Source organism: Osmerus mordax, chromosome 20 (assembly GCF_038355195.1).
Source record: "Osmerus mordax isolate fOsmMor3 chromosome 20, fOsmMor3.pri, whole genome shotgun sequence".
In the NCBI taxonomy this organism is placed as follows: Eukaryota; Metazoa; Chordata; class Actinopteri; order Osmeriformes; family Osmeridae; genus Osmerus; species Osmerus mordax.
This window is the reverse complement of record NC_090069.1, coordinates 10,736,506-10,759,607: the sequence shown is the minus strand read 5'-3', so window position 1 is coordinate 10,759,607 and position 23,102 is coordinate 10,736,506. Positions and strand designations below refer to the sequence as shown.

The window sequence follows — 23,102 nt, the reverse complement described above, 5'->3', positions numbered from 1 at the left end:
GCTTCTCCACACAGGGCTATATCGCATTTTGCGTTGTTACTGACAATGATAGCTACCAGTGAGCTTTTTATGAATGAGCGATTTTCCACTAAATGAATGTCAAGCTTATTTACGTTTTTGGGGCATATTTTCAGTTAGCAGATGGTACTGTTTGAATCGCGATTCTATCTTCTGCCGGTAAATTTGTAGAATAATCTTCAAAGGGGGTTCTTTATTAATGAATGAATGCAATATGAGTAGGCTAAATGCCTGAAAATATCACGAGAAGTCTTTCGAGCGCCTGGTGCTGGCACACCTTAAATCCATCACTGACCCTCTACTGGACCCCCTGCAGTTTGCCTACAGAGCCAACAGGTCTGTGGACGATGCAGTTAACATGGCCCTCCACTTCACCCTACAGCACCTGGACTCCCCAGCATCCTATGCCAGGATCCTGTTTGTGGACTTCAGCTCTGCCTTCAACACCATCATCCCCGCCCTGCTTCAGGACAAGCTCTCCCAGTTGAACGTGCCCGATTCAACCTGCAGGTGGATCACAGACTTCCTTTCTGACAGGAAGCAGTGCGTTAAGCTGGGAACACAAGTCTCTGACTCCCGTTCCATCAGCACCGGATCACCTCAGGGCTGCGTCCTTTCTCCTCTGCTCTTCTCCCTGTACACCAACAGTTGCACCTCCAGTCATCCGTCCGTCAAACTCCTGAAGTTTGCGGACGACACCACCCTTATTGGGCTCATCTCTGGTGGAGACGAGTCTGATTATAGGTGGGAAGCGGCCAACCTGGTGACCTGGTGCAGCCAGAACAACTTAGAGCTCAATGCTCTTAAGACAGTGGAGATGGTTGTGGACTTCAGGAGGAACACAGCCCCACTCACCCCCATCACCCTGTGTGACTCCCCAGTCAACACTGTGGAGTCCTTCCGCTTCCTGGGCACTATCCTCTCCCAGGACCTCAAGTGGGAACTGAACATCAGCTCCCTCATCAAGAAAGCACAACAGAGGATGTACTTCCTTCGGCAGCTGAAGAAGTTCAACCTGCCAAAGACAATGATGGTGCACTTCTACTCAGCCATCATTGAGTCCATCCTCACCTCCTCCATCACCGTCTGGTACGCTGCTGCCACTGCCAAGGACAAGAGCAGACTGCAGCGTATCATCCGTACTGCTGAGAAGGTGATTGGCTGCAATCTGCCTACCCTCGAGGACCTGCACACCTCGAGGACCCTGAGGCGAGCGAGGAAGATTGTGGCCGACTCCTCCCACCCTGGACACTCCCTGTTTCAGTCACTCCCCTCCGGCAGAAGGCTGCGGTCTATCAGGACCAATACCTCACGCCACAAAAACAGTTTCTTCCCTTCCGCTGTTGGCCTCTTCAACAAGGCCAAGGGACCACACTGACTCAAATGACTTATTGCTTAAAACACTCTGCTTTTGCACTGCACCACAACATGGTATCTTGTACATTTGTATTTTTTGTAATATTTGTATTTTTGTATTTTTATATTGTAATTTACGGCAACTTATATTTATCCCACTTAGTACTGCTAGTTTATGTACCCTTAGTATAGTTAGTCCACATATTTAAATTTTAGGTATATGTTTATTGTATGCACCTTCCTGCCAAAGCAAATTCCTTGTCTGTGCAAACTTTCATGGCGAATAAATCCCTTTCTGATTCTGATTCTGAAGGGACAACTTAAAAGGACGTTTAAGTCATAGAGATTAGGTCCATTTTTACACCGGTCTGCCAAATGTATTCGTTTTGATTCAGCCTGTCAGCTGCCTCTTGCAGGGGAAATGAGAAGACATCATATTTCATTCTACACTTCACTCGTATTTTGAGTTGTAAATGAGCAGCAAAAAAAGATGCTTTTAAATCTATGTAATCTTTATAAATAATAAGTAGGCCCGATGCATTTTTATATAAAATATACAGACCCCTGTGCAACCGACGCAAGCAAGCACACCCTACAATTTCCCCAGAAATTGTATCCTCTCTAGTTTTTATTGTTTATTTTCGCCCCCCTAAGGATCAGTCAATATTTGGATTACATAGACTACCTAGGTGTCAAAAGTTTCGTATTGGTAGCGATTGCGTTGGTTGTATTTTTATTTATGTTCCGTTGCATGGTTTAAGTAGAAATTGCGTTTTTGTGGTGAAAAGTGAAGCTAACGGTGGCTAATTTGCTAGCCACAGTCACTGACGTTACTAACGTCACTACGTCACTAACTTCACGAAAACACGCGTGACTACCTGTAGCAGAACATTCGTTTGGCATCTGTTACCTTGGGGGATAGCTAGGCTAACTATAGCTTTACTGCAAGGCAGCTGCAGAAACGCCACAAGCAAAAAGGCCAAGGTAATAACTATTTACTCATTTTACTTTGTGATGTGAAACACAATTGTGAAATGTAATGTACAATATTAGATGATATTATTAAGGAAGTAGGCCCACATCTACTTTCGGAAACGGTAGTCTACTATTTCACTGAAGCATTAGCATGACATTAGCCTCTGTTGCCCGGGAAACACATACTACAGTGGTCTATGATGCATCTGTTTTCAATCGTTAAAATAAACATTCCTCACAAATACATTTTCGTTGTAGGATTTATTATGACATTAGATTACAAGTAAACGATTTGTGGGTGAAATCATCATTACCTGTGGTTTCAAACCTCACTGCAACCCTGTAGCCTACGCGAGACACACTACAAAAATATCTACACAGCTGTTTAAGAAGTCAAATGGCGACAGAACATGTTCGGCACTCCCCTTACTTAAATCAAAAGTCTATCTAACTACTAACCTGAACTTCATTGCCACAGCCTAAACTTTGTCAATCTATTCATGAAAATAATTAATTTCAGCCTAAACCGTACAACGGAACGTTAAATCCAATTCAACCAACGCAATCGCTACCAAGACGAACACAGCAGTAGTCTAGTACTGTACTGTAGTAGAATTTACCGGGGCAGCTTCTCCACACAGGGCTATATCGCATTTTGCATTGTTATTGACAATGATCGCTACCAGTGAGCTTTTTATGAATGAGCGATTTTCCACTAAATAAATGTCAAGCTTATTTACGTTTTTGGGGGCATATTTTCAGGTAGCAGATGGTACTGTTTGAATTACGATTCCATCTTCTACTGCCGGTGTTGTGTCCCTACTGGTTTCCGAACTAACTGGTTTCCCAGCGGTGCGTGCACCTATCAGTCTGCCTCTATCACCAGATTCGTCACAAATTCACAAACATATTACTGGCTATTTTCAAGTCGGATCTCATATTTGCTGCGGCGAATATGAAAGTATAAGCTGCGTACGCACTACATTACCATTAACGACAAAATAAATGGAGACAAAATAAAACATTTGCAGGCTCGCATGAAGTGGGATTCGATCGCACTAGAGCATGGGTGTCATGGGTGTCAAGGTAATTATATTTTGCCCGCGAGACAATACCAAATTACTACTAGAGCTGGCCCGCCGGTATTATACAGCGCATTCACCGCTAATACTACGAATCCCATAATGGTCTGCTGTCTTCCCATAATGCTCTGCTGTTTTCGCGCGCCAATCAGGACAGGACCCAGAAACGCTCTCTCCTCTGTGACAGTAGTCATAGCAACATAGACGCTCCAACTGTCAGCGAGCTAACCCTTCCCAAAAATGCCGAAAAGAAAGGCAGAAAACAGGAGCTTTCTGGACAAGTGGGAGGCAGAATATCTGTTTACATATGTAAAAACCCTAACCCTAAACCTGTTTGTCTTGTTTGTGGAGTCAACGTGGCTGTAAGTAAGGAGTACAACATTAGACGACACTATGAAACGAAACACCATGACAAATACAAGGACCTGGACATGGCTCAAAGGAGCCAGAAAGTAGAGGAGATGGAAAGAAGTTTGGTTTCACAACAGAATATGTTTAAAAAAGCCACATCACAAAGCGAGACTGCTGTAAAGGCTAGTTATATAGTGGCAGAAGAGATCGCAAAATCAGCCCGGCCCTTTAATGAGGGAGAGTTCGTGAAAAAGTGCATGATGAAGGTTTGTGACCTCGTATGCCCAGAGAAAAAACAAGCATTTTCAAACGTGAGCCTGAGCAGGAACACAGTAGCTGATCGCACATGTAATCTGTATGACCAGCTGATGGAAAAGGGAAAATATTTTGTTGCGTTCTCCCTCGCTGTGGATGAGAGCTGCGACGCATCTGATACTGCTCAGCTGTCAGTCTTCATCCGTGGAGTGGACTCAAATCTGTGTGTTACGGAGGAGCTATTGGGATTCAAATCAATGCATGGCACAACCACAGGAAAGGAAATCTTTGAGGAGGTTTCCAAATGTGTAACTGAAATAAAGCTGCCGTGGGATAAACTCGTTGGATTAACGACAGATGGTGCGCCAGCGATGTGCGGTAAAAAGAGTGGACTGGTGGGCATGGTTCGGGAGAAGATGCGGGAAGAGAACTGTGCAGGTGAGCTAACTGTTTACCACTGCGTCATACATCAGGAAGCACTGTGTGCCAAAGCCCTAAAGATGGAACATGTTATGACCACAGTAACACAGGTAGTTAACTTTATAAGGGCCAAAGGTCTAAATCACCGCCAGTTTAAATCTTTTCTGGAGGAGTGTGGTTCGGAATACGCAGACGTGCCGTATCACACAGAGGTGAGATGGCTAAGCAGAGGAAAAGTACTGAACAGATGTTTCGAGCTGCGTGAGGAAATATGTCAATTCCTGGAAACCAAAGGGAAGGATACAGCAGAGCTCCGGGAGCAAAAGTTCCTGTGTGAGCTGGCCTTTCTCTGTGACATCTCGAGCCATCTCGATGCGCTGAACCTGCAGCTTCAGGGGCGGGGGCGCATCATCACAGACAGCTGCAGTGAGGGCCTTCAAAACTAAACTGTGCCTGTAGGAGAATCAGATGCTGCAAGGAAACCCTTGCCATTTTCCCTGCTGCCAATCCATAAAAGCGCAGATCTCTACCGCCGTGTTCCCATGCGCACAGTTTGCTGAAAAACTCAGTGTTCTCGCCGCTGAGTTTAGCCGGCGATTTGCCGACTTCGATGCCCAGAAATGCAAGTTTGAACTGCTTAGTAATCCCTTCGCAGTTGATGTGGAAAATGCACCAACCAACATCCAAATGGAGCTGATTGAACTCTGAATGCTGAAGTCAAAGTATGATGCTGTGGGCGCCGCACAGTTTCCACGGTTCATCCCTGACACAATGCCTCAGCTCCGCACCCAAGCTGCTCAGATGCTCTCCATGTTCGGCAGCACTTATCTATGCGAGCAAATTTTCTCCTCGATGAAGATGACGAAAACAACTCACAGGAGACGTCTGACTTATGAACATCTTCGCTCGATACTGAGGATTTCTTCAGCTCAGAGCTTGGGCCCAGACATTGATGAACTAGCATCCAAGAAGAGATGCCAGGTATCTGGCTTGGGCACATCAGATTAGACCAGTGTGCAATAATTAACGTTTTCTTTATGCACTTTTTCTTGCTACAAGGCATGGGCTTGAATGGTTGATTGATTTATTATCATTTTATTTGTAAAATTATTAGCCAGTGGAAAAAGTTTATTTTGGTATTTAAATCAGAAGGCTGCAAATAGAAAAGAGGCATAACATTTTTATTTAAATTTTATTTATTTAATAAATGAATGCCATTGATGTGTTTTTTCATTTGAAATTCGATTTTGCATGTCTCCACTATTAAATTATATATTGTATGGTAATAAGCGATGCTTGTTCCATATTCAATGTTAAAGCAAAACTTGTTTGGGTCCATATTAAAAGGTTAATTTGTTCAATGTTGGCCCGCGACTTTGTTCAGGTTTTACATTTTGGCCCACTGGGTATTTGAGTTTGACATCCCTGCACTAGAGCAAAACACGTAATACACCAAAGGCCATTGCCTTACACCACAAGCTATTTCTAGCTCATGGGAATTACTCAAATCAGTTACGTACTTAATAACCACCTTGGCCTTCAGGTAACATCTTGATTTGGCTTCTTCTGGAACAACTGGTTACCACACATTTCACATTTAGTCATTTAGCAGACGCTCTTATCCAGAGCGACTTACAGCAAGTACAGGGACATTCCCCCGAGGCAAGTAGGGGGAAGTGCCTTGCCCAAGGACACAACGTCATTTTGCACGGCCGGGAATCGAACTGGCAACCTTCTGATTACTAGCCTGACTCCCTCACCGCTCAGCCATCTGACTCCCTACCAAATACGTATTAAAATCCAGAACTTAACTGAACTTAGTCACTCCGTTTATGAAGAGACGGACAAAACACAAAACACTCTTCATCAATGGGAATTACTCAAATCAGTTACGTACTTAATAACCACCTTGGCCTTCAGGTAACATCTTGATGTGGCTTCTTCTGGAACAACTGGTTACCATAGACACTACCCGAATGTAGGCTACTTATCACGTACTTGGGGTTTGTTCCGAGGCAATAGCCGTATTTACCCCGACATCAAAGCTCCTTCTGACACCACATATTAAAAATTCATACTAACGTCGCTGCTAATACGATCAAAATACGCGTAACACAACATGGAAACATTCGTTTCCTATGCGATTTCGTGTAGCCTATGGCTGAGTGTTTCTTCGCTATATCTTTTGAAATCAATTCATTTCATAATTTTATATTCTGAACAAATGTAATGATTTCTACATTACAGCCATTCACGCCATAATAAATGGAAGCTAAGAAAATAAAAGATTCGAGTGGGATTCGATCCCACGAGCAAAAACACATCCATCGTTGCAAGCCTTTGCATTACATCGCGAGCTACTGAAGCACATGGGTATGGAAGGAATTCAGTCACGAATTTATTAACTACGTTGGCCTTCAGGCAACATGTTGTTTTGGTTCTTCTGAATCAACTAGTTACCGTAGACACTACCCGAATGTAGGCTACTCATCACGTATTTGGAGTAGCCTGTATATGTAGTAATATTCTACCCGCAACACAGTACTGAAGGTGTCAAATTTATTTGTGACCAGCGTCCAGGAAACTTTGTGAGGTTTCTATGATACATACATTTGTATTTTATGTCAAACAAACCACAACACTCATGTAGTGCCATCATATTGTCTTTATTATGTGAAGCACTACACATGTTTGTATGAAGTACTATAAACAATTATTACATCTAACATCCAGGTAACCTTTGAGGTTACTTGGTTTGGGGTTCATCCAAAACAGCTGGTTACCTGTTAGGGTTACCTTGCCATGAATATCAGAAGTAGGATAATGTCTGTGCCTACGTTTCTAAATCATGCCACTTATCATAGGAGTCAATCAATCAATTAAAGTAATTTCACACAGTACTGTACAGCACAGTTAAGCGAGTATAAATGGGGCAGGTGAAAGGTTCTTTTCTCAGTAGCAACGGAGTCGGTTTATGGTTTCTAGTATTTAAAGAAGTTAAACAAAGAGCAAATATGGATCCTCAGAAAGTCCAAGAAATTGTTTCACTGAAGTTGAAGAACATCTATCCTCCAAACTTCACCAAAAGTGAAAGATCCCGTGTACAACATGCAGCCTTTTGGTTTCATTTGCTTTATGTTGGGAAGCCACCATTGGGGCAGGACTTCTATTGTCCTGCATGTACTCTGTGAAGGAACAGAGTACATGCAGCAACATGACATTTAAAAGATGTGTGCCAATCACATGGCACCAGCCTGTGGCTACCGTTGCTTAAACTGACATTTGCCAACTCTGACCCGAGTTGACCTTTGGACTTCTGTGTTTGGCACTTTTCTTAATGTAAAACTATGTTTAACCTGTGTTCTGCACCTCTCTTTCAACAACCATCTCTGGAGGAGGGGATCCCTCACTGAATTGCTCCTCCCAAGGTTTTCTGGGAGTTTTTGCTTGTCTTCCTTGAAAATTGAGGTTGGTTGAGGGGCAGTTCTATGGGCACATGTGAAGCCCTCTGTGACACTGCTTGTAAAGAGGGATATTCAAAGGAGATGTAATAATTGTTTATAGTACTTCATACAAACATGTGTAGTGCTTCACATAATAAAGACAATATGATGGCATTACATGAGTGTTGTGTGTTTGTTTGACATAAAATACAAATGTATGTATCATAGAAACCTCACAAAGTTTCCTGGACACTGGTCACAAATAAATTTGACACCTTCAGTACTGTGTTGCGGGTAGAATATTACTATACATATACAGGCTACTCCAAATACGTGATGAGTAGCCTACATTCGGGTAGTGTCTACGGTAACTAGTTGATTCAGAAGAACCAAAACAACATGTTGCCTGAAGGCCAACGTAGTTAATAAATTCGTGACTGAAATCCTTCCATACCCATGTGCTTCAGTAGCTCGCGATGTAATGCAAAGGCTTGCAATGATGGATGTGTTTTTGCTCGTGGGATCGAATCCCACTCTAATCTTTTATTTTCTTAGCTTCCATTTATTATGGCGTGAATGGCTGTAATGTAGTAATCATTACATTTGTTCAGAATATAAAATTATGAAATGAATTGATTTCAAAAGATATAGTGAAGAAACACTCAGCCATAGGCTACACGAATTCGCATAGGAAACGAATGTTTCCATGTTGTGTTACGCGTATTTTGATCGTATTAGCAGCGACGTTAGTTTGAATTTTTAATATGTGGTGTCAGAAAGAGCTTTGATGTCGGGGTAAATACGGCTATTGCCTCGGAACAAACCTCAAAATACGTGATAAGTAGCCTACATTCGGGTAGTGTCTATGGTAACCAGTTGTTCCAGAAGAAGCCAAATCAAGATGTTACCTGAAGGCCAAGGTGGTTATTAAGTACGTAACTGATTTGAGTAATTCCCATTGATGAAGAGTGTTTTGTGTTTTGTCCGTCTCTTCATAAACGGAGTGACTAAGTTCAGTTAAGTTCTGGATTTTAATACGTATTTATCAATCTGCAGATTGGGAGAGAAAACCAGTCTTCTGACCATAAATGACAACACAACACCAAGCTTAGGTCTCAACCAGGTCTCTCTCCGCTCCGAAAGCCGGAGGACCATCTTTTATAGGGCACAAGAATGTAAACATAGATTGTGACAGTCAGGCAGGAATGACGTTACAACAGTCTCAGAGAAAAAGATTCACTGCTCCCAACACATAACAACTCTCTCACTAGAGAGTTCATAGTTGGAGCTCTCCTTGTAGTCATGACAAGGACCGTTTAGCCAGTACTTTCTCCTGACCCCGAACATCTATTAACCTGACACATAGACACAATATACTGTTATTAATAGCAAGCTTACATGATAAATGTACTAACTAGTATCCAATGACTAGTTCTAATGATTAGTGATTAATGTAAGCACACAGGAAATCCCAATTTCTTCCACACCATGAGCTAGAAATAGCTTGTGGTGTAAAGCAATGGCCTTTGGTGTATTACGTGTTTTGCTCTAGTGCGATCGAATCCCACTTCATGCGAGCCTGCAAATGTTTTATTTTGTCTCCATTTATTTTGTCGTTAATGGTAATGTAGTGCGTACGCAGCTTATTCATTTTTGACATCTTATACTGTTTTGATGTGAGGACATCAAAACAGTGGACCAGTGAAGCTATGGAGGATCTGCGGGCGTGCTTGGACTGCACTGACTGGGACATGTTCACGACTGCTACCAATAGTCTGGATGAGCTCACAGAGGCTGTGACATCATACATCAGCTTCTGTGAGGACTGCTGTATACCAACACGCACCAGGGTAAGCTACAACAACGACAAACCCTGGTTTACAGCTAAACTCAGAAGGTTGAGGTCAGAGAAAGAGGCCGCGTTTAGGAGTGGGGACAAAGACAGTTTCAAGGAGTCGAAGAACAGGTTTAGCAAGGCGGTGAGGGAGGCTAAACGACTGTACTCAGAGAGGCTAAAACACCAATTCTCTGCAAACGACTCTGCTTCTGTCTGGAGAGGGCTCAGGCAAATTAACAACTACAAGCCCAGAGCCCCCCACTCCACTAATGACTCCCGCCTGGCCAACGACCTGAATGAGTTCTACCTCAGATTTGAAAGACAATTGGACAGTCTTGAACTACCCCTTCCCACCCAGGAGGCCTCCCACCTCCCCCCCTCTACAGTGACGACTCTCTCCATTCAGGAGGGTGAAGTTAACAGACTTTTCAAGAGGCAGAATTCCCGCAAAGCAGCTGGGCCGGACTCTGTCTCTCCAGCCACCCTCAAGCACTGCGCTGAGCAGCTGTCTCCGGTGTTTACCTACATCTTTAACACCTCCCTTGAGACATGCCATGTGCCAGCCTGTCTCAAGTCCTCCACCATCATCCCTTTGCCCAAAAAGCCAAGGCCAACAGGACATAATGACTACAGACCCGTCGCCCTGACCTCTGTGGTAATGAAGTCTTTTGAGCGCCTGGTGCTGGCACACCTTAAATCCATCACTGACCCTCTACTGGACCCCCTACAGTTGCACCTCCAGTCATCCGTCCGTCAAACTCCTGAAGTTTGCGGACGACACCACCCTTATTGGGCTCATCTCTGGTGGAGACGAGTCTGATTATAGGTGGGAAGCGGCCAACCTGGTGACCTGGTGCAGCCAGAACAACTTAGAGCTCAATGCTCTTAAGACAGTGGAGATGGTTGTGGACTTCAGGAGGAACAAAGCCCCACTCACCCCCATCACCCTGTGTGACTCCCCAGTCAACACTGTGGAGTCCTTCCGCTTCCTGGGCGCTATCCTCTCCCAGGACCTCAAGTGGGAACTGAACATCAGCTCCCTCATCAAGAAAGCACAACAGAGGATGTACTTCCTTCGGCAGCTGAAGAAGTTCAACCTGCCAAAGACAATGATGGTGCACTTCTACTCAGCCATCATTGAGTCCATCCTCACCTCCTCCATCACCGTCTGGTACGCTGCTGCCACTGCCAAGGACAAGAGCAGACTGCAGCGTATCATCCGTACTGCTGAGAAGGTGATTGGCTGCAATCTGCCTACCCTCGAGGACCTGCACACCTCGAGGACCCTGAGGCGAGCGAGGAAGATTGTGGCCGACTCCTCCCACCCTGGACACTCCCTGTTTCAGTCACTCCCCTTCGGCAGAAGGCTGCGGTCTATCAGGACCAATACCTCACGCCACAAAAACAGTTTCTTCCCCTCTGCTGTTGGCCTCTTCAACAAGGCCAAGGGACCACACTGACTCAAATGACTTCTTGCTTAAAACACTCTGCTTTTTGCACTGCATTACAACATGGTATCTTGTACATGTGTATTTTTTGTAATATTTGTATTTTTATATTGTAATTTACGGCAACTTATATTTTATTGTATATTTAATTCTATTCTAATCCCACTTAGTACTGCTAGTTTATGTACCCTTAGTATAGTTAGTCCACATATTTAAATTTTAGGTATATGTTTATTGTATGCACCTTCCTGCCAAAGCAAATTCCTTGTCTGTGCAAACTTTCATGGCGAATAAATCCCTTTCTGATTCTGATACTTTCATATTCGCCGCAGCAAATATGAGATCCGACTTGAAAATAGCCAGTAATATGTTAGTGAATTTGTGACGAATCTGGTGTTAGAGGCAGACTGCTGGGAAACCAGTTAGTTCGGAAACCAGTAGGGTCGTAGGGTTGGGTTGAAAATGGCCCGGGTGCTGTTCTATGCCCCCTGATAGATCCTCTGAAATTTTCCCGGGAAAAAACACTAACTTTTCTCCTTTTATGGTATGCTCATTACATTTACATTTAGTCATTTAGCAGACGCTCTTATCCAGAGCGACTTACAGTAAGTAAAGGGACATTCCCCCCCGAGGCAAGTAGGGTGAAGTGCCTTGCCCAAGGACACAACGTCAGTTGACACGAAGGGAATCGAATTGCCAACCTTCAGATTACTAGCCCGAATCCCTCACCGTTCAGCCGTCTGACTCCCATTAATATTTAGATGAGCTGCGCGCTGATTGGTTGGTTTTCAACGAGTGAAGCTGGGGAGCAAAAACGTAACAAGGCCAACAGCACTCACTGAAACACCTAAGGTGGAGACTTGAAATAAAAATGCACAAATACATCTATTGTGTTAACAATAGATTATATATCATTTGAAATGATAACGTTAGTTGTTTGCACTTCTGTTGTCGAAGCAAACTGGATTGACTTAGGTGGGTAGAACGTTACAGCTTAGCAACCAAACTATATCGTGATCCAACTCAGCTTTAGTTAGCTAGCTCTAGATATCTTGCTGAAAAATAACCTGACAAAGATCTGGACAAACATGCATCGTGAATTGTAGATTTACATAACACGGGTTATTTATTTGAATGAAACACAGTCAGGAACATGAAACAATGTTAGCCCCATTGCCAATAAACTAGGCTAAATCATCACACATTCTACCTATGCTCTTGCGTTAGCAAGCTAAACTAGTTCACATGTCTACAGTGTAGGTGTTTTCGCTATCTAGCTGTTCTTGCATTCCTTGCAAATCAGCGTTAATAACAAGCAGATGAGCTAGAGTCTAGCTAACATTGACTAGACGGGCATGGCTGATGTTTGTCTATACCGTAGCGTAGAAGATCCCTGTGCAGTTCGACCCTCGACACATTTGCTCAAACCATTTCAACCAAGGACGGTTTTGAAAACCTGGGACAATGTAAAGCAGGATTTGCTATGAAGCTGTTGCTGAAAAGAGGTGCGTTTCCGACCTTACGTTCATCACAACCGCAAGTTGTAGTATGATTTTGTCGGTAACAGATATTAACAATGCTAACGTATCTTGTATCTAGCACCTGCCTTTCTCCAGTTCTTTCAAATTGATAATCTAGACAGACGTTAGCAATAGGCTAGACTGCTATTCGTTTTCTGGCAATTTTTTTGGAAGCTTCTCTTCAATGCCGACTACAGCTAGTCTAGCTAGAGTCATTTGCTAAGTAAGGTATGTTGATGTGTTTAGAAACGTATTTAGCATTCTACCTATGCTAGATACAGGACACATTAGCATTGCTAATAGGCTAACTGTTAGCGACAAAATCATACTTACAGCTTGCGTTGTGATGAGCATACGGTCAAAACAGCACCTCTTTTCAGCAACAGCGGCTTAGCAAATCCTTCTTTAAATTTATGATGCTATATTTGTGACGTCACAAATACAGCTTTTTCAAAACCGATCGTTTTACAGCTGCTCAGGGGTTAAAGCAAAAATAAATCCTGAGCCTGAACTTTTTCTTGTGGGGGTGAGTGGGAGGGGGGGGGGGGTGTCGTCCTGTGGCGTCGACACATTCGCAGGGTAAAAAATAAATGAATAAAAACATTTTGAAATGAATGATTGCAGATTATGGTGGGACTTTTGAAACTGCATAACCAAGAAAGGTCAGCAATAGTATTCCACCTCACTACAATATGGTACTAACACATGTAGCATTTATGATTTATTTTGATATCAAGTTTTGCTGCTAAGCTTTGTCCTTCAAAGGTAACAAGATGATCTACAATCATATGGTGACATGTTATAAGGGTATGTGAAATTCAGTCAGTGGAAGAGGAAGATTTGATTTGCAACCATTTAATTGAGGATATATGAAAAAGGAACCATTAAAGTGCAACAGTGAACTGTAGATAATACTTTACTTTAGTATATTGCAACATTTCCATAACTACTTTGTTCAAAAGAAATAATCGTAAATTAAATACTAGGAAATTAATAGAAAATATATCAATAAAATAAATAACAAACAAAAAATTCAAATCTAACTGGTAACTTAACTGTTGGGAAATAAATACAAAACAGAAAATACACAAACACAGTGATCTATTGCTTTCTCTTTTTAGTGGGTTTTGAGTCATCAGAACTTTTCCTTTTTGCAGAGGCAGTTGAGGCTGGTGCAGAGGAGGGCGGGGGAGCTTTGGCTGGGCCACAAAAGAGAGGATATAACCTGGCTTGTCCAGAAGAGGAGGTGGCTGATCCAGAGATGGAAGTTGGTGGCCTAAAGGAAGAGCTGGATGGCCCAGAGGAGGAGGTGAAAGTCCCAGAGGAGGGAGGTTGTGTAGCTGGTCCTGAGGAGTTGTATGGTCCAGTGGATGGAGGATGTCTTTCTGTTCCAGTGGAGGTGGTGTTTGGTGGAGTGGGGGGAGGTTGTCTGATTGTTCCAGATGATGTGTTTGGTCCAGTGGATAGAGGATGTCTTGCTGTTCCAGTGGAGGTGGTGTTTGGTGGAGTGGGTGGAGGTTGTCTGGTTGTTCCAGATGAGGTAGATGGTCCAGTGGATGGAGGATGTCTGGCTGTTCCAGTGGAGGTGGTGTTTGGTGGAGTGGGGGGAGGTTGTCTGGTTGTTCCAGATGAGGTAGACAGTCCAGTGGAGGTGGTGTTTGGTGGAGGTCGTCTGGTTGTTCCAGATGAGGTAGATGGTCCAGTGGATGGAGGATTTCTGGCTGTTCCAGTGGAGGTGGTGTTTGGTGGAGTGGGGGGGGGTCGTCTGGTTGTTCCAGATGAGGTAGACAGTCCAGTGGAGGTGGTGTTTGGTGGAGTGGGGGGGGTCGTCTGGTTGTTCCAGATGAGGTAGACAGTCCAGTGGAGGTGGTGTTTGGTGGAGGTTGTCTGGTTGGTATAGATAAGGTCCAGTGGATGGATGTGGCCTGGCTGGCCCAGAGGAGGCAGAGGATGGTCCAGCAGAGCAGGCTTTAGCTGGCCTTTTTGTTTTCCTGGCCTGGTTAACTAGTCGGTTTGCCACCGCTGCTGAACGCATTCTTATGGCCTCACCCATCCTTTTCTTTTTCAGTGCCTGTTCACTTGCCTTCTTTTTCTGTAAGTGGAGTTGGTAATTTTGATAAGAAGATAGGCAGGAACGCCTCAAAGGATGGTCTATCAACATTGTTGAGGCCGTCCAGTTCCTGGCTTTCATGGTTGACTTTATAATGGCGAGGCTCTCATATGTTTCAACATTCATCCTGCACCTGTCAGCCTCTAGGATGTCATCCATTAAATTAAATGATCCCTCCACCAGGGGGCCTGTGAAAATTGAAAGAAGGGCTTTCACAAGCTTAATCAGGGTTGGGTACCTCACACCTCTTTCTGTATTTTTCAAAATTGCCACCCGACTCCACCAGTCCACATCCACTCTGCTGACCTCTTCAACATAGATCTTGGCCAGAGGTACCAGGTCATCATCTATTTGGTATGCCCAAACCTTCTCCTCCAGTTGGCTGAGCGCTTCAGGTTGAACAACATTAGGCAAGGCCTTTCCTAAGGTCATGAAAGCTCCACATACAGAGTCACATTGAATAAGAGATGGAGTCAGAGCATAGAGTGAGGTGATTATGTTGTTGACAAGGGGAAGATTTTTGAGGAGGAACTCTGCTGACTTCATGTAGCCTTCTCTAAGAGAGTTGTACAGATTCCCAACCCATATTTGCCTTATTCATGCAAGTACTTTTTTACCGCTAGTTGCATAACATATCTTTCTCGAGCACAAAGTGCAGAAGCAAGCACCTGCTTCTCTTAACTTTTTACACCAGCTACCAAAAGGCTTACTGTCCTTCCCTATCTCTTCTACCCATGCCCAGCGCCATTTATTTTTCAACCCTTTATCAACTAGGAGGGCATCTTCCCCAGTATTCATGAACTTGCTCTCCATCTTACTCTCCTTCGGTGTGACGTCTCTCTACTCGGGCATCTACGCAGCATAGGCAGAGCGATAGAGAAAAGTCGGTGGTTGAAGCACATTTTCCCAAGAACCCCCCCAATCTACTTCTGATTGGTTAATAATGTTATTTTGAGAGCGGGAGAGTTGTGCTCCTTTCATATCATTGGCAGACGAACTCATAAACTCCAAAGTGATGGTGACGATATCGAGACGTGTTTAAAAAAATATTAATAATAATAATTTAAGACTTTTTTACGCAGCCAAACGCAGCACGCCGGAAATCCGGCATGGTGCCGGAATACTTTAATCCCTGCTGCAGTTTCAAGTTTACATTTAGTAATTTAGCAGACGCTCTTATCCAGAGCGACTTACACTAAGTACAAGGACATTCCCCCCGAGGCTTTGCTGTTTGGCGCCTAATTAGAATACTAATGATTACAATAGGTTTACTCCTGCTGGAAGAATTCTAATAAGAATACTAACAAACACAATAATCAATCAACTTTATTTATATAGCACATTTAAAAAACCACAGGGGAAGCCAAAGTGCTTTACATTGAGACATAAAAAAAAAAAATACACAAACAAACAAGCTCACTGCCAGTGCTTTTTAGAGAATGATGGAAAATTTAAGGTAAGTTAAAGGCAAGGGAGTAAAAGTGCGTTTTTAGAAGAGATTTAAAAACAGGAAGCGAGGAGGCCTGTCTGACATTTAAAGGCCGCTCATTCCAAAGCTTGGGTGCAGCAGCGGCAAATGATCTGTGACCTCTGAGCTTCAGCCTTATTTTAGGACAGCAACAGCTGGTTGGCTGATCTTAGGGATTGAGATGGGCAGTAAGGCTGAAGCAGATCGGATAAATATGGTGGAGCAAGGTTCAGGCATTTAAAAAAAATAACAAAAAGTTTAAAATGTATTCTGTGGTACACAGGGAGCCAGTGTAGGGACGGCAGGATGGGAGTGATGTGCTCATGCCTGCGGGTCTGGGTTAGCAGGCATGCAGCAGAGTTCTGCACAAGCTGCAGACAATATTCATGTAAAAAATCTTGGGTGCCTAAGACTTCTGCACAATACTGTATGTTTACATTACCCAAACATGTTTTCCCAAACATTTCAAAGCTTTCCTAGTGTCTTTCTTTGGTTCTGGTTTGTAATTTTTCCCGACACTGGCGCTGAAGCAGTGACATCTGTCTAATTTCCTGATTTTCTACTCGCCATATGGCTTCACATCAACATTGAAGACAAGACTGTATTGTGACATTGTCAATCCTAAATTCTGATGGTGAAAAAGAAAGTCTCTTAGGACACCAGTAGATGTTTTGGCTGGTTTACCCATTCATAGATGACTGCATCACAATGCAGGGTGGGACTTTTAACTATCCCAACTTAAGACTTTAGTTGCTGCCAATCTGCCCATGTGCATCCACTTCTTTCATGCTTTTGAGTTTTGCAAGAAAGCCAGCAAAGCTTCTTTTGAGGGTACAGCCGCGTTTGTTTTCTTCTTTCTTATAATTCTCCAAGTTGTATCATCTGGTATTTTGAATTTATGCAAAATAACTATTATTCGGTGCTGGCTAAATCAAAATGAGTAATGGGCAATTCAGAGGCAAAGTCACCTCATGGTTTCTTTAGAATGCTCACTCTAAAAAGTCAAAATATTAATGTTGAGGACTAACAATTTTACTATACGTATTGTCTCTTCTCTGACTGGGGTTATAGTATATAGTATCCTCACAAGATTGATCCATAACCATTCATTAAAAAATTGTGACACAATCATGGTCTACAGCAGGGGTACTCAATTAGAAACCCAAAAGGTCCACTTACCAAATTTCCATTCAGTCCAGGGACCGGAAAAGTGACGGTTTATATTTCTGGCCCGTACCTCCCGAGTTCTGGGGGTAATTTTGTTCAAAGTGTCTATGCTTTTTGTCATAGTGACGTTTCACGTTACCACTTTTGACAACAGCAACCGTCTCATTGCAGATTAAACACATCGGTTTATTACTCCCCGGCGGCAGCACAAATGCATACTTGTCAGTCCACTCTGTCTGAAATTTGACATTTTCAGAATCAACTTTTCGCTTTTTGTTGGGTTTTGTCACCCCATGATTTTCACTAAGGAAGAAACAGGTACCGTTAGCAAATCGATTAGCCTGCATTGTTGCGAATGACACACAACCTGTGTGACCCACAGAGGTTGCGGCCAACGTTGAGTGAGTGAGTTGTCATGGTGATTACAGTTATTACAGCTCCCGATTGGACCTTTGGATTGGACACGGAAGATAGAAACCACATCTAGGAATGTAGAAAAAATATAGGCTAAAGGCTATAAAAGATGTGGCGGTTATAATGGAAACATCCCATCAAAATGAATTAATTCCATAATAATATATTGGTTATAGGTCCTGGTCCAGATAGGAAACCGCCTGGGTCCGGACCCGGACTGCGGTCCGCCAATTAGTGACCCCTGGTTTACAGTATTAAGTATTTGATAATGTCAGGATTTGAGCCATAGAAAAGCGATTTGTTGCTGATTCATGCTCTGATTTGATTCCCCTTACATTTTACTCCTTAAACTCTCTTTCTCACACACACACATGTATACACAATCACACCATAGGTCTCCGTTTCTCCCTCCATATCTCCTCTCAATTGTGTCCTGATTCTCTCACAGGTGACAGAGACACGTACAGGACCGCTGGGATGCAGCAGCTATGATAATCTGGACTCAGTGAGCTCTGTCCTTCTGCAGAGCCCAGAGAGCAAGCTTCATCTCCAAGGTAAACACACCAAAAACATTCCACCAGGGTTCTATATACACCAGGATGGTTGTGTGTGTGTGTGGGTGGTCAATATCGGGGTCAATCTTCACTTTAACCTCCCCAAACATTCAAGACATCAAGAGAATGTATACTGACACATCTAGAAAATCATCTTTGGGGATTTCCTGTATATGGTTGTCAAATCATGAATTGGAAATTAATTTGTTTTGCATGGATGATGAAAATGTGTTGTGCTTTGCAACCTCTCTATTTTATTTTGTCTGACCTGTTTCTGAATTTCTGTCTCTATTGACTTTTACCTGATGTCCACTGAAAAAAACAGTATCTTAGATGTTTTTCTCTTTCGTAGTAGATCTGTTGATCGAAGCCGTGACTTGTTTGCTGAACAATTGCATGAACAGTGTAAGCTCATAATACTAATGAGACACTCCAGACACTTTAGTAGCATGTTTCTGTGATGCATAATGTTGCTTCAGATGAGTGTACAACTAGAACAAGCTTGCTGTAGTTGCCTTTTAAACTGTAAAGCAGCAGGGTAGCCTCTGCTAAGCAAACCTTGATTAATATTCAACTAAGCTGAGCTGGATGTGGCTTTTTTTTATACTGTTACAATATGGAATTTCTTTCTGCATTCAGTAATGTGGCATTGGCATTTTTCTCTAGCTCATTTTGGATTATAAAAAATGCATAAGCTTTTGAAGGAATGGCTTACGCTATTAATTGACACCTTTTAATATCTCAAGTTAATGGGAGACATCCCATTAACTATAATAATCGATAGGTTTTGAATATCTTGATTTCCCTGCCTTGGGTTGGTGACAGCACCACAAACTAATATCTTTTATTTTCCAACATGATATATGAGGAGTAAGATCTTTAAAAAAAATTTTTTTGACCTATTGTTTCGGAATAAGCCTTTCAGTGTTTCCCCTACCAATATATTAGGGGGGCGCCCCGCCCCCCCAACGGCCCCCCCCGCCCCCCCCCGGAAGGTCAAGTTAATATATGTTAAATATTTTAAAAATATATATATATTATTTAGTGGTGGGCCGATAACGGCCGATAAGTAAACGCCGTTATCTGTGTGTTTACTTATCGGTAAACTAGAATGCTATGGATTTAGTCCAACCGCCATCCAATTTATTAAGAGTTATCTAAAAAATAGGACGCAATGGGTTTATTACACTGGAAGCTGGTCTCACTCTAAGGTCTTGGACTGCGGGGTCCCACAAGGGAGCTGCCTTGGACCACTTTTATATGCTATCTTCACAAATGATTTACCATCAGTATTGTGTAAAGCAACTGTACAAATGTATGCTGATGATTCCACATTGTATTATGCTGCAAAAACTGTCAGTGAACTGGACAATGTTTTATCAGCTGAGTTAAGTATGGTTTTTGATTGGATAAAATGGAATAAGTTGGTACTGAGCATCTCGAAAACCAAATCAATTATCTTGGGATCGAGTCATAAACTGGCGTCTACACCAAAGATGAGTTTGAACTTGTCTGGGGAACCTGTAGAACAGGTAGATGAAGTAAAATTACTAGGCACAATAATAGATAGTCAGCTGTCGTGGGCAGAACATATTGATACCATAGTAAAGAAGATGGGTTGTGGTATATCTATGGTGAGGAAATGTCTTTATGTCCCTTCACACATTGTGGGACAGGTGGCTAAATCTTTAATTTTATGTCACCTGGATTATTGTGCACCTGTATGGTCATCTACATCTAAAGGTCAACTAAAGAAATTACAAACTGCCCAAAACAGAGCTGCTAGGTTAGTATTACATTGTCCCATAAGAACAAACACTGTCAGTATGCACCGTCGACTCTCATGGTTAACGGTAGAGAATAGGCTGGTTTTCAATTTCATTTTTCAGTCTTTTTTTCTCAACCAGTTTTCTTATATAACCAAATTGCTAGGTGTGGTCAGGTTCATTCTCATTTGACTAGATCAGCTGATGATGGCCAGATGATGTTACCATGCCGAAATCAAAAGTTCTGAAGAGAACAGTTATTTATCGTGCCATCAATCATTGGAATAATTGCCCACTGGATATACGTAAAATTAGTAGCAAAGTCTCTTTCAAGGGAGTCAGGTGGCTGAGCGGTTAGGGAATTGTGCTAGTAATTAGAAGGTTTCCGGTTCGATTCACGATTTTTATTTGTTCTCTTTTTGTTGGACCCCAGGAAGATTAGTTCGTCCCACTTTGGTGACAGCTAATGGGGATCCTTTTAACAATAAACAATAAACACACAAATAATGAAAAACAGCAGTTTTTATACCGCGAAACGGTATCCCCCAAAGGGCTACATCCTTCTGGGTGATGGTGGAAAACAGCGATTTGCTACATCACCCCATTCAAGGAGCCAGTGCATGGACAAGTACAGCAGCGATTTAATTACTACCAGTCACGGGGGCGCAGTATAGTTGAAAGGGCGTTCGGCATGATGAAGACAGGTCAACGCTTTTCAGAGCTTTGGAGGTGAAGCCCACGTTTGCACCCCAGGTCATTGCTTCAGAACAACTTTGACCTCAATGCTCTCAAGACAGTGGAGATGGTTGTGGACTTCAGGAATAATACAGCCCCACTCACCCCCGTCACCCTGTGCGACTCCCCAGTCAACACTGTGGAGTCCTTTCGCTTCCTGGGCACTATCCTCTCCCAGGACCTCAAGTTGGAACTGAACATCAGCTAAGAAAGCACAACAGAGGAGGTACTTCCTACGACAGCAGAAGAAATTCAACCTGCCAAAGACAATGATGGTGCACTTCTACACAGCCATCATTGAGTCCATCCTCACCTCCTCTATCACCATCTGGTACACTGCAAGAGCAGACTGCAGAGTATCATCCGCACTGCTGAGAAGGTGTTTGGCTGCAATCTGCCTAGTCTTTGGGATATAGTCCGGCTGATCTAGTGTTTGGGCACGGTATTAACAACTTGTAACCGTTGACATTACCCGAATGTAGGCTACTAAACACGTAGTTGGGGTTGTCTCGAGGCAATAGCCATATTTACCAAGATAACACAGCCCCATAATGACACCACATATTGCAAAGTAAGATCGTCGCTGACAATATCAGCTTAAATGCGAACACTGCATGTGTAGTGCTTCACATAATAAATGAAATAAGATGGCAATACATGTGTTGTGTGTTTGTTAGAAACAAAATACAAATGTATGTAGGCCTATCATGGAAACCTCACAAAGTTACCTCGATGCTCAAATACGTGTTTAGTAGCCTACATTCGGGTAGTGTCAACGGTAACAAGTTGCTATTTTGATCGTATTGTCTGGGTTAGCAGCAACGTTCTTAGTATGAATTTTTAATATGTGGTGCCAGAAACAATGCCTCGAAACAACCCCAAATACGTGATTAGCAGCCTACATTCGGGTAGTGTCTATGGGAACCAGTTGTTTTAGAAGAAGCCAAAACATGATGTTACCTGAAGGCAAACGTAGTAAATAAATACGTAACGATTTAGCAACTTTTTTATGAGCCAGAATAGCTCGCAGTGTAAAGCAATGGACATTCGTGTCAACGTGTTTTTGCTCTAGTGCGATCGAATCCCACTTCATGCAAGCCTGCAAATGTTTTATTTTTTCTCAATTTATTTTGTCGTGAATGGATGTAATGTCGTGCGCACGTAGCCTATACTTTCATACTTTCATATTCGCCGCAGCAAATATGAGATCCGACTTGAAAATCGCCAGTAATATGTTTGTGAATTTGTGACGAATCTGGTGATGGAGGAAGACTGATACGTGAACGCACAGCTGGGGAACCAGTTAGCGTGGGAACCAGTTGGGCGACAACACCGGCTTTCCTTTGGCTGCACTTATTAGCCCGAAAGATAACGTTATGCTGGCAAGATTCAAAGGCAATAACATTGTGTACGGTTGACAAACAGTGAATATAATTTTACAGTATGTTTGACAAGAAGACTATTTAGATGGTCAGCTATGTCATTGTCCCCAAATCAATGTCAAGATTTTCATACGAACAAAGTATCGGCCATATACTAGTACTAGGCTACAGTACGGCCGCAGCCTGTGGAGCGAGTTGAATAGAATGATGGATGTGAGATGACCGCATCAAAGTTGATATATTCTCCAAACAGTAATTATAATTTGACAGTATGTTTAAAAACAAGACTAACCATCTATCGAGCCATGTCATTGTCCCCAAATAAAATCAAGATTTTGAAGAAGAAAATAATCGGCCATGTGTCGAGTTGCGGCTACTGTTGTGTTGGCCGCAGCCTGTCTAAAGTAGATTGACTAGCGAGGTGAATAGCGAATGGGATGTGTGATGAGTGGTTACGTGACACTGACATAATAGATTCAGAAAAGTAACATTTTTCAAATTGGTTAAAATAAATATTCAAGTCACTCATTGTTGTAAATACAAGTTAGCTTGTTAAGCTTGTAAGTCTTTCAAAATTGTAAATGGAGGCTTTGACTGCATCCCTGTTGTTATGGTTACTTATTTCAGACACTTTGTACAGGCTCATGATACTATGTAGCCAGCGCAATAATTTAGAACAGTGGGTTAGGACAGTTTTGCTGCAATTACGTAGTAGGTGTCCGTTATCACCCGATAATGGACACTCTTGCAGCCAATCAGAATCGAGTATTTACCCAGACCATGGTATAAAGTGGCTTATTC

The 23,102-nt window shown here is 42.8% G+C and overlaps 1 protein-coding gene across 1 annotated transcript in view; it reads left to right on the top strand.

The window, feature by feature from the left end:
- The window catches only part of brinp1 (bone morphogenetic protein/retinoic acid inducible neural-specific 1), a 267,761-nt gene that overhangs the window by 159,513 nt on the left and 85,146 nt on the right, over window positions 1–23,102 (top strand). The window contains exon 5 of the mRNA XM_067258344.1: window positions 18,313–18,418. Coding sequence (XP_067114445.1) covers window positions 18,313–18,418 — 106 coding nt within the window. The remainder of the gene's footprint in view (window positions 1–18,312; window positions 18,419–23,102) is intronic.